Here is an 11,291-nt window from a genome sequence, read left to right as displayed (position 1 = left end):
GTTCTAGCGAAGCTTTCAGTCGCACAGCCGATCGCAAGGAGATAGACAGGAAGAGGGCGTTTCTGGGTGTCAACTGACCGTTTTCTGGGAGTGTTTGGAAAAACGCAAGCGTGGCCGGGCGTTTGCTGGCGGGTATCTGACGTCATTACCGTGTCACTCGCCGCAGCAATCATCGCACAGGATAAGTAACTACAGGGCTGGTCTTGTTTTGCACAAAATGTGTTTGCAGGCGCACTGCTGCACAGGCGTTCGCACTCCTGCAAAGCGAAAATACACTCCCCCGTGGACGGCGACTATGCGTTTGCGTGGCTTCTAAAAACTGCTAGCGAGCGAACAACTCGGAATGACCCCCTTAGTACACTAGTAATCGCTCCCCCCCTGCTATGACCCCCTGGTACCGCTGAGGTAATTTGGAGTCACACTGGAGGAGCTGCGCGTCCCTGTCAGTCAGTGCCTGTGTCCACTGCAGAGGGAAAATGGTGCTGGTGAGCTGCTGGATCCTCTCATAGTGAAGCCCGGCCCCTTCAATGGCACGTGGTGTTCCCGCTTTTTTATACTGGCTGAGGAATCTGGTGCTTAAAATGGAGAAAACCGTTTTAAGGCTGTGGCGCATATGGGTACTGTGTACAGTATACAGGGACACAGTTGTGTACTGTGTCCGGAGACGCATTCTGCCCCGTTTAGTAGCCGCGTGTCTCCGTACCCTCATGCAGCCATAATGGTCGGCGCCCCGCTAGCCGGGACGCCGGCTGAGTATTCACCACTTTTCATTCTTCTGGCTCTGTTAGGGGTGGCGGAGTGCTGCGGGACTGTACACTCGCCATGGTGGGCTTGCGAATAGGTCCCTCAGGAGCTCAGTGTCCAGTCAGTGGGGAACGGGGCCATTAACCCTTCAAGAGGTTGGGCCGTTCCACCCCCTAAGTCCCACGAAGCAGGCAGGCTGGTGCCATCCAGCCCTGCCTGAAAATAACAAACAAAATAAATGCAGAAAACTCTTCAGGAGCTTCCATGCGACGTGACCGGCTCCTCCGGGCACATTTTCTAAACTGAGTCTGGTAGGAGGGGTATAGAGGGAGGAGCCAGCCCACATTATCAAATTCTTAAAGTACCCATGGCTCCTAGTGGACCCGTCTATACCCCATGGTACTAAATGGACCCCAGTGTCCTCTAGAATGCAAGAGAAAACTTGAATAGTTATGACAGAATCAGAGTCCAGAAATAAAAAGCAGAATGGTAACCTGTTTAATGGCAGCCACAGAAGCTCACAGGAACAGGTATCCAGGAATCTTGGCAAAGCAAAACGTGAAACAAAAGTCCAAACAAATTTTTTTTGGCTTGGCAGAGCCAGAACCCACAAACCGATAACAATCAATATCAGTGAACATCAATGACTGAGTGCTGGAATTACACAGACTAAACAGGCAACTCCCAGGTGTAGTCAATGCCAGTAATGAAAACATCCATTATCCAACACCTGGGCGCAGAGTGCAAAGAGCAGTACTTCTGTTAATGAACAGTACTGCATTACAGTGTGGGGGCATAATATGGTGCAAGGGGCATTACTGTGTGGGGCATAATATGGTGATTTTTTTTTCTTTCCTGTGGTGGCCGAGGTCTGAGGGTGCAGGGTCAAAAACAGGGGTGTAAGGTAGTCTTTTCCTGCACGCCCACGCCGTGTCGTCCAAACATGGACGTTTTCTACTAAGAATTCTGCTGCTGAATACCCTACACTCCTTCAAAGAATACGCCTACTGCGGTGGTGTCGTGGTGCTAAACTCGGGACCTTATTGCTTGTTAAGTAGTTGCCCACCGCAGCACCTTTTGGAGGGTGAGAACGTTTATCAAATTTGGGATCAGTGCAATTCTTCTGCTGTACATGTTTTTTATGTCAATATTTTGTATCTTATCAGTGTGATAAAAAAAAAAAAAGATGTTATACTTTTACACTGTATTATTGCACCTTTGTTTTATGTGCACATATATTCTATATTGTTTACATTTCTGGTCTTTAGGAATGTGGTGTTCCCTTTTATATATGTGACGGGTGCCCTCAATACATTGCGCACCATCGATATATCTTTCTTTATTTAAGATGTATCTTTAAACCCCACATTTACTCTCTTTCCTGCACACTCACATAGAGGAATGTCCAATGCAATCCTTTGGAATCCATTTTTAATTCCTGCTCTGCAGGTTTAGCATTATACTCACCGACAGTGGAATCTTAACAGCTACCATTCTTTGTTCATTCTGTGTTTCTTAAAGGGGGCCTTATGGCCTAGACTAGAGGTATCACTTTGGTTAAAGTGATTACATATACAAACTACCTAGGGCCAAATTCAACCAGGCAGGTTAACCTATTAATGCAGGTAAATGCAACTAAATGAGGTTGGATGCACGTGTCTTGCTACAAGCCGCACGTTCCATTAGAAATAATGTGGCTTTTTGTTTGCAGCCAGTGTGCAGGTGAGCAAAATCCCTATTTTAAGGTAAAAATGTTGCAACTTGTTTTGGAACCCCTGGGATACCCCTCAACTATTAATGATTAAATAGATACTTAGATGTTTTTAATTAGCTTAATTCAGCAAATAATGATGCAATTTTTGAGTTGATATTCTGCAAATAGAGAAGGAGATGTGGGACAGGTGTAAAGGTTGTTGTATTGATGGGACAGGTGAGACTACTGGGATTATGCATGCACGTGGTTAGTGACATTACCACATCGTATGCAGTGCTCAATGTCAAGCTTCGGTGAACCAAGAATTTACAGCGAATAGAGAGCACGTTTTATGGCTAGATTTACCAACCCGCACTTTGTTGAAGCTGCCAATGTTGGGCGGCTTTGTAAGATTAACGGATAGTTAATATGCCCCTTAGTGCTTTATTAGTCTCAACATAGCAAACTTTGGGGGGGGGGGGATGGCGGCTGTCAAGTTGCTAGGCCACGCCATCACCATGTAAATGTCACGATGCTCAGATCCGCGGACAGGAATTAATGACGTAATTCACATTATTTAGCTCCACCTCTTCCATAAGGTGCTTGCAATTACGGTGCATTTTGTCCACTTACTGCTAGCTTCACTAGGAAGGGGTGCCTACTCTTCTGCATACCTCCCAACAGATCCTCTCCAGGAGGGACAAAATGCTCTGCTTCTGGACTTTTCTCTTAAGGCCCATACACACTTGCCGATAAAATGAGCAACGTCGCTCATTTTCCCCCTCCCTGTGCGACGTCGCTCATTTTATAGGCAAGTGTGTATGCCGCCAGCGACGACCGATGCGCGGCACGGCAACGATCGTCGCTGTCGGCAGTGCATACATGCTCGATCTGGACTGTAGTCCAGGAGCTGCATGCACGACCGGTGGAGGCGTGACATCACTGAGTGATATGAGCGGTCATATTGCTCAGTGTGTAAAGGCGGCCGACCGGCCATCCCGGGAGGGGGAAACACTAGACGTCTAATGTGTATGGACCTTTAGTTTGTGATTGCCAGCACCTGTTTTGAACAGATTAATGGATCAGAAAGGTGTTTCGGCACAGGTGCCGGCAAGTATACATTAAGAGGGAAGGGTATCCGGTCTCTAGGTTGACCACACTTAGGTCGACATGCATTAGGTCGACTACTATTGGTTGACATGAGTTTTTCAATTTTTTTTTACATTTTCATACTTTACGATCCACGTGGACTACAATTGGGAACGGAAACCTGTGCTGAGCGCATCGAGGCACCTTGCCCGAAGTATGGCGAGCTAAGCAAGCCATGCGAGGGGACACGGTGCACTAAATGGGGTTCCGGCTCACTCTACGAAGAAAACGACACCAAAAATTAAATAAAAACTCATGTCGACTTAATGCTTGTATCGACCTATTTTAGGTGTTGACTTAGTTACTGTCGACCACTAGTGGTCGACTGTATGAATCATACCCGAGGGAAATCCAGGAGCAGAGCATTCTGTCCCTCCTGGAGAGGGTCATTTTGGGAGGTACACAGTATGTTCTGGATGTGCGGGGGACTACCTGAAAAATCTGGAATTCCTACAACTTCCAGGAAAGTAAGCAAGTATGCCCCAGAGACAGCTGTCAGATTTACCAAGCTCTGGAATGCGAACAGCTCAAGAAGTGTCCTCAGCCCGAGCCTGGTCACTTAGCTGCTGCAGCCTTGTAACGTTTGCAAGGAAACAGGGTGCTATTCCCATTATGTTTCCTTGCAAACGCTCCCTTAAGGCTGTATGCCACATTAGGCACTAGATGGATTATCCATGGTGCTATAGTACTGTAACTATAGTTTACACATCTATACGTCGTAGTAATGCGGGAGACACTGCTACCTACTGTAGCAACGATTAGTGACTGGGACTGTGGGAGCCGGGAGCAGACATGTCACTAGTAGTCTAGATCCTGAGCGACAGACAGGAGACGCTGTCAGCCAGGGCCGGCCAGCGCCACCCAGCGGTGCAGGCGAGTGTCGACAGAGCCAGCAGCAGCTGCCGGGGCGCGTTCACACTCACACACACACAGCCCCACCACGTGTGCACGGGGCCCGCCCGCTCCTCCGCTGCTGACACCCGAGCACAGAGCGCCCGAGACACAGCAGCAGCAGGATGGTGGTGCTGCTTCTCCCTCACGGGGGCGGCCACTGCTGTGCGGCCACGGCCGTCAACATCATGCTGGGGGTCTTCCACGTCTTGCTGCCCTGCTTTCGACAGGGAGGGGGGCAAGGTGAGGGCAGTGCCAAGGGTTATGGATGCACAATGGAGCGTGTGGGTGCCCATTTCACAGTGCGTACTGCTGCTGCATGGGGCGTAGGAGGAGCCGCGCTGGGGAGGATGTGGGCCTCTCTCCGGGGCCACCATGGATGTGCTGTGGGCAGATAGAGTAGGCTCTGTGCTGTGCACCCCGTGTGTTGTGCTTTGTTCCTGTGCAGCGTGTGCATGGCAGTGACTCGGAGCTGGCATGCGTGGGCACTAGCACATGGGGGGAGGACTTGGGAAACCAGGTGTAAAGGAGTTTGTTATCCTGTAGTATATACCCTGTGACATCCTAACTCCTGTATATGATTGTCCCAGCACCTACAGTAGTAACCATTTGTATACATCGCCCTCTTGGCACGTGTGCAGGGCTCCCTCAGTGCCCCATGCACATCTGCTAGGTTGGCTCGTTGGTTGCTATGCCTGTATAGATGGGACTAGGCCTTGCTGGGGTGACTCTTTGTCCAGATGACAGAAATAAAATGAGCCCTTTTGTTTTGTGCCACCTCTAGTGATCGAGCCTGTCCCCAGCATGGTGGAACTGTGGCAAGCCGAGGACGCTGAGCTCATGCTTCCTACTCAGGTGAGAACCAGCGCTGAGTATCTGCTCCACCCAAAGCTGACAGTCTACCATCATTTCTCTTATAGACCGTACGCTATAGAGCAGTTTTTGGTTATAGTGGGACCTGTTTAGATGTAGGAGCTGTGCTTTTATGAAATGGTGTGTATAGTGTAATTCCTGTAACATGGAGAATAACATGCATTCAACGTGACAATGTACTTCCAGGATGATGCTTCTGTAAACAAAAGGAGTATCCTCACGACACAATAGGGTCTATGTGTGAGGCAGCCCCTTGTTTTGGAATGTAGGAGAATCTTCACTGTCTGCATCACTATGGAAGTGTTGTGTGTATTATTTTGGTTTTTACTTTATTTTTGGCAAGTGTGTTTTGACCTAAGATCAACAACGGCAGATTATATGCACAGGCTGTAATAATTGCTTCATGCTCCTCTTTATAAAAACAAGCCTGGTCTTCTTGCCAGAATTGAATTAAACTTGTCCATGAGTCATTTCATTAACACAGGAGATGTATTTTTAATATACTTAAAGGAACACAAAACTATTGAAAATCTTACATTTGTTTAACGAACCCACATGCTCCATGTCTGCATAGAATATATTTTATATAGTATATGTAGTAAAAAGTAAGTACAGAACCATTCCTTCCCTTATATATGTTTCTAAATAAATGGTGGTCATTCAAAGTGGTTTTGGACTTGCTACAAGCCTTTCAGCTTGGCTTCAGGTGTCTGGAGCAAATTGTGTGTATTTATAGAGGGGAGGCGTTGCAAGAGAAAGAGTAGGTGCACCAGTGAGCCACGGTTGTAGCGTAGTGCAATGTAACAATACATTACACTCCAAAGAGGTTCCTGTAACAAAGACACTCAATAAGAGAAGCCATATACTCACACAACAAAAACTTGCCATTTAGAACTGTATGAAAAAAATGAAACATTATTTTAGGACAAAATGTGACGTTTTGTGATTGACGGGAGTAGTAATCATGGGGTAAGCCATTGGCCTTTGATGTGACATTTACACTTGCATAGTCTACCCCTCTGTTTCAGCCTCTTGATTTGCGTACACTTTTAATTTGTGGAAGATGTTACTGAGTGTGGAAAGGGGGAATACCTTTTGAATTTAGGAATATTGGAGCACAGCCTTTCAAAACTAAGATATGTAAATGAGCTGCATTGACCGTATCTGTCTTCTCAGGTCCACGCACAAAATTGTTGTGAGGTAAATGCTCAAAGCCATTGTTCTTGACATTTCCACAGAAAATTTCATTTGAATAATTTCTCAGCATTGGCTTTTATTTTCTGCTCTTTTTTTTTTTTTTTTTTTTTATACAGCCTACATTTCTCCATGCTAAGGTCTCTTTAAATTGGTATATCTGCAAGGCTAAGCTTGTGAGCAGGGCACGCTTACCTCTTTGTTCTGATTGTCTATTATTACCCTGTGTCATTTTTATTATGGTGGTCCCAATTGCGAAGCTACAAAATATTCTGGCACCATAAAACTGTTAATGAATAAAACTACAGTATTTTCTCTAACGTCCTAGTGGATGCTGGGGACTCCGTCAGGACCATGGGGGAATAGCGGGCTCCGCAGGAGACAGGGCACATCTAAAAAGCTTTTTAGGTCACATGGTGTGTACTGGCTCCTCCCCCTATGACCCTCCTCCAAGCCTCAGTTAGGTTTTTGTGCCCGTCCGAGAAGGGTGCAAACTGGATGGCTCTCTTAAGGAGCTATTTAGTAAAGTTTTTTTTTAGGTTTCTAATCAGTGATTCCTGCTGGCGACAGGATCACTGCAACGAGGGACTTAGGGGAGAGACTGGCAACTCACCTGCGTGCAGGAGGATTGAAGTCTTAGGCTACTGGACACTGAGCTCCAGAGGGAGTCGGAACACAGGTCAGCCTGGGGTTCGTCCCGGAGCCGCGCCGCCGATCCCCCTTACAGACGCTGAAGAAAGACGGCGGAACGGAGGTCCGGAAACAGGCGGCAGAAGACTTCACAGTCTTCAGAGAGGTAGCGCACAGCACTGCAGCTGTGCGCCATTGTTGTCACACGGCTCACTGACACGGTCACGGAGGGTGCAGGGCGCAGCTGGGGGCGCCCTGGGCAGCAATATAAATACCTATTTGGCAAATAAATACATCACATATAGCCATTAAGGCTATATGTATGTATTTTAACCCAGGCCAGTTATTAAAAAACCGGGAGGAAAAGCCCGCCGAAAAGGGGGCGGAGCTTATTCTCCTCAGCACTCAGCGCCATTTTCCTGATCAGCTCCGCTGGTGAGGAAGGCTCCCACTCTCCCCTGCACTGCACTACAGAAACAGGGTTAAAAGAGAAGGGGGGCATAAATTGGCGATATAATGATATATTAAGAGCGCATATATAGAAACAACACCTTCTAGGGTTGTTATATACATTATAGCGCTTTTGGTGTGTGCTGGCAAACTCTCCCTCTGTCTCCCCAAAGGGCTAGTGGGTCCTGTCCTCTATCAGAGCATTCCCTGTGTGTGTGCTGTATGTCGGTACGTGTGTGTCGACATGTATGAGGAAAATGTTGGTGAGGAGGCGGAGCAAATTGCCTGTAATGTTGATGTCACTCTCTAGGGAGTCGACACCGGAATGGATGGTCTACTTATGGAATTACGTGATAATGTCAACACGCTGCAAGACGGTTGACGACATGAGATGGCCGGCGGACAAATTAGTACCGGTCCAGGCGTCTCAGACACCGTCAGGGGCTTGTAAAAACGCCCATTTACCTCAGTCGGTCGACAGACACAGACATGGACACTGACCCCAGTGTCGACGGTGAAGAAACATACGTAATTTTCCTTTAGGGCCACGAGTTACATGTTAAGGGCAATGAAGGAGCTGTTACATATTTCTGATACTACAAGTACCACAAATAAGGGTATTTTGTAGGGTGTGAATAAACTACTTGTAGTTTTGCCTGAATCAGATAAATTAAATGAAGTGTGTGATGATACGTGGGGTTCCTCCGATAGAAAGTTATGGGCGGTATACCCTTTCCCGCCAGAAGTAAGGGCGAGTTGGGAAACACACCTTAGGGTGGATAAGGCGCTCACACGCTTATAAAAACATGGCGTTACCGTCTCTAGATACGGCCGCCCTCAAGAAGCCAGCTGATAGGAAGCTGAAAAATATCATGACAGTATATACACACATACTGGTGTTATACTACGACCAGCAATCGCCTCAGCCTGGATGTGCAGCGCTGAGGGGGCTTGGTCGGATTTCCTGACTGAAAATTTTGATACCCTTGACAGGGACAAGATTTTATTGACTATAGAGCATTTTAAGGATGCATTTCTATATATGCGTGATGCGCAGAGGGATATTTGCATTCTGGCATCAAGAGTAAATGTGATTTACATATCTGCCAGACGAAGACACGACAGTGGTCAGGTGAGGCAGATTCCAGACGGCATGTGGAAGTATTGCCGTATAAAGGGGCGGTCCATCGGACCTGGTGGCCATGGCAACAGCTGAAAAATCCACTTTTTGTTACCCCGAATCACATATCGGCAAAAAAGGACACAGTCTTTTCAGTCTCAGTCCTTTCGTCCCCATAGGGGCAGGCGGGCAAAGGCCAGTCATATCTGCCCAGGGGTAGAGGAAAGGGAAGAAGACTGCAGCAAGCAGCCCATTCCCAGGAACAGAAGCCCCTCACAGCTTCTGCCAAGTCCGCAGCATAACGCTGGGGCCGTACAAGCGGACTCAGGTGCGGTAGGGGGTCATCTCAAGAGTTTCAGTACGCAGGGGGCTCACTCGCAAGGGAACTCCGGGATCCTACATGTAGTATCCCAGGTGTACATTGGAAATTCGAGACATCTCCCCCTCACACAATTCACAGGCTGTATTCCCAGCAGGTGATAATCAAAGTACCCCTCTTACAACATGGAAGGGGGTAGTATTCCACACTATATTGTGGTACTGAAGCCAACCGGCTCGGTGAGATCTGAAATATTTGAACACTTACATACAAGCGTTCAAATCAAGATGGAGTCACTCAGAGCAGTGATAGCGAACCAGGAAGAAGGGGACGATATGGTGTCACTGGATATCAGGGACGCTTACCTACAGGTCCAAATTTGCCCTTCTCACCAAGGGTACTTCAGGTTCCTGGTACAGAACTGTCACTATCAGTTCAGACGCTGCCGTTTGGGTTGTCCACGGCGCCCCGGGTCTTTACCAAGGTAATGGCCGGAATGATGATTTTTCTTAAAAGGAAACATGGACGCTTTCCTGATAAGGGCAAGGTCCAGAGAACAGTTGGAGGTCGGAGTAGCACTATCTTAAGTAGTTCTACGTCAGCACGAGTGGATTCTAAATATTCCAAAATTGCAGCTTTTTCCGATGACACGTCTACTGTTCATAGGGATGATTCTGGACACAGTCCAGAAAAACGTGTTTCTCCCAGTGGAGAAAGCCAGGGAGTTATCCGAGCTAATCGGGATCCTCCTAAAACCAGGAAAAGTGTCAGTGCATCATTGCACAAGAGTCCTGGTAAAAATGGTGGCTTATTACGAAGCAATTCCATTCGGCAGATTTCCCGCAAGAACTCTTCGGTGGGATCTGCTGGACAAATGGTCCGGATCGCATCCTCAGATGCATCAGCGGATAACCCTATATCCAAGGACAAGGGTGTCTCTCCTGTGGTGATTACAGAGTGCTCATCTTCTAGAGGGCCGCAGATTTGGCATTCAGGATTGGATGCCGGTGACCACGGAGGCCAGCCTGAGAGGCTGGAGAACAGTCACACAGGGAAAAAATTTCCAGGGAAGTGTGATTAAGTCTGGAGAATTCTCTCTGCATAAATAAGCTTAGAGCAAATTTATAAGGCTCTAAACTTAGCAAGACCTCTGCTTCAAGGTCAGCCGGTATTGATCCAGTGGGATAACATCACGGCAGTCGCCCACGTAAACAGAAAGGGCGGCACAAGAAGCAGGAGGGCAGTGACAAAACTGCAAGGATTTTTCGCTAGGCGGAAAATCATGTGATAGCACTGTCAGCAGTGTTCTTTCCGGGAGTGGACGACTGGGAAGCAGACTTCCTCAGCAGGCATGACCTCCACCCGGGAGAGTGGAAACTTCATAGGGAAGTTTTTCAGCATGATTGTGGACCGTTGGCAAAGACCAAAGGGGGACATGATAGCGTCCCGCCCGAAAAACGGGACAGGTATTCCGCCAGGTCATGAGACCTTCAGGCGATAGCTGTGGATGTTCTGGTAACACCGTGGGTGTACCAGTCAGTGTATGGGTTCCCTCCTCTGTTTCTCATAACCAAGGTATTGAGAATTATAAGACATAGAGGAGTATGAACTATACTAGTGGCTCCGGATGGGCCAAGAGGGACTTGGTACCCGGAGCTTCAAGAGATGCTCACAGAGGACTAAGGGCCTGGGGAGCTAAGAAGGGACTTGCTTCAGCAAGTACCATGTCTTTTCCAAGAATTACCGCGGCTGCGTTTGACGGCATGGCGGTTGAATACCGGATTCTGAAGGGAAAAAGGCATTCCATAAGAGGTCATACCTACCTTGGTCAAAGCCAGGAAGGAGGTGACCGCACAACGTCATCACCACATGTGGTGAAAATATGTTGCGTGGGTAAGGCCAGGAAGGCTCCACGAAGGAAATTCAACTAGGTCGATTCTGCACTTCCTGAAAACAGGAGTGTTTTGAGCCTCAAATTGGGGTTCATTAAGATTTAAATTTCGGCCCTGTAGATTTTCTTCCAGAAAAAATTGACTTCAGTTCCTGAAGTCCAGATTGTAAAGGGTGTATTCCATATACAGTTCTTTTGTGCCTCTAGGGGCACCGTGAGATCTCAACATAGTGTTGGGATTCCTTAAAATCATATTGGTTTGAACCGCTCAAATCTGTGGATTTGAAATATCTCACATGGAAAGTGACCATGCTGTTGACCAATATCTCACATGGAA

The 11,291-nt window shown here is 47.6% G+C and overlaps 1 protein-coding gene across 1 annotated transcript in view; it reads left to right on the top strand.

Moving 5' to 3' along the window:
- The first annotated feature begins 4,459 nt into the window (after positions 1 to 4,459).
- The window catches only part of LOC135050275 (transmembrane protein 131-like), a 40,795-nt gene continuing 33,963 nt past the window's right edge, over positions 4,460 to 11,291 (top strand). Inside the window, exons 1-2 of the mRNA XM_063956660.1 lie at positions 4,460 to 4,720; positions 5,262 to 5,332. Of these exons, the coding sequence (XP_063812730.1) occupies positions 4,603 to 4,720; positions 5,262 to 5,332 (189 nt within the window). The 5' untranslated portion in view covers positions 4,460 to 4,602. The remainder of the gene's footprint in view (positions 4,721 to 5,261; positions 5,333 to 11,291) is intronic.

Source organism: Pseudophryne corroboree, chromosome 1 (assembly GCF_028390025.1).
Source record: "Pseudophryne corroboree isolate aPseCor3 chromosome 1, aPseCor3.hap2, whole genome shotgun sequence".
In the NCBI taxonomy this organism is placed as follows: Eukaryota; Metazoa; Chordata; class Amphibia; order Anura; family Myobatrachidae; genus Pseudophryne; species Pseudophryne corroboree.
Note: the sequence above shows the minus strand (reverse complement) of the source record. Positions and strands in the feature narration are given on the sequence as shown.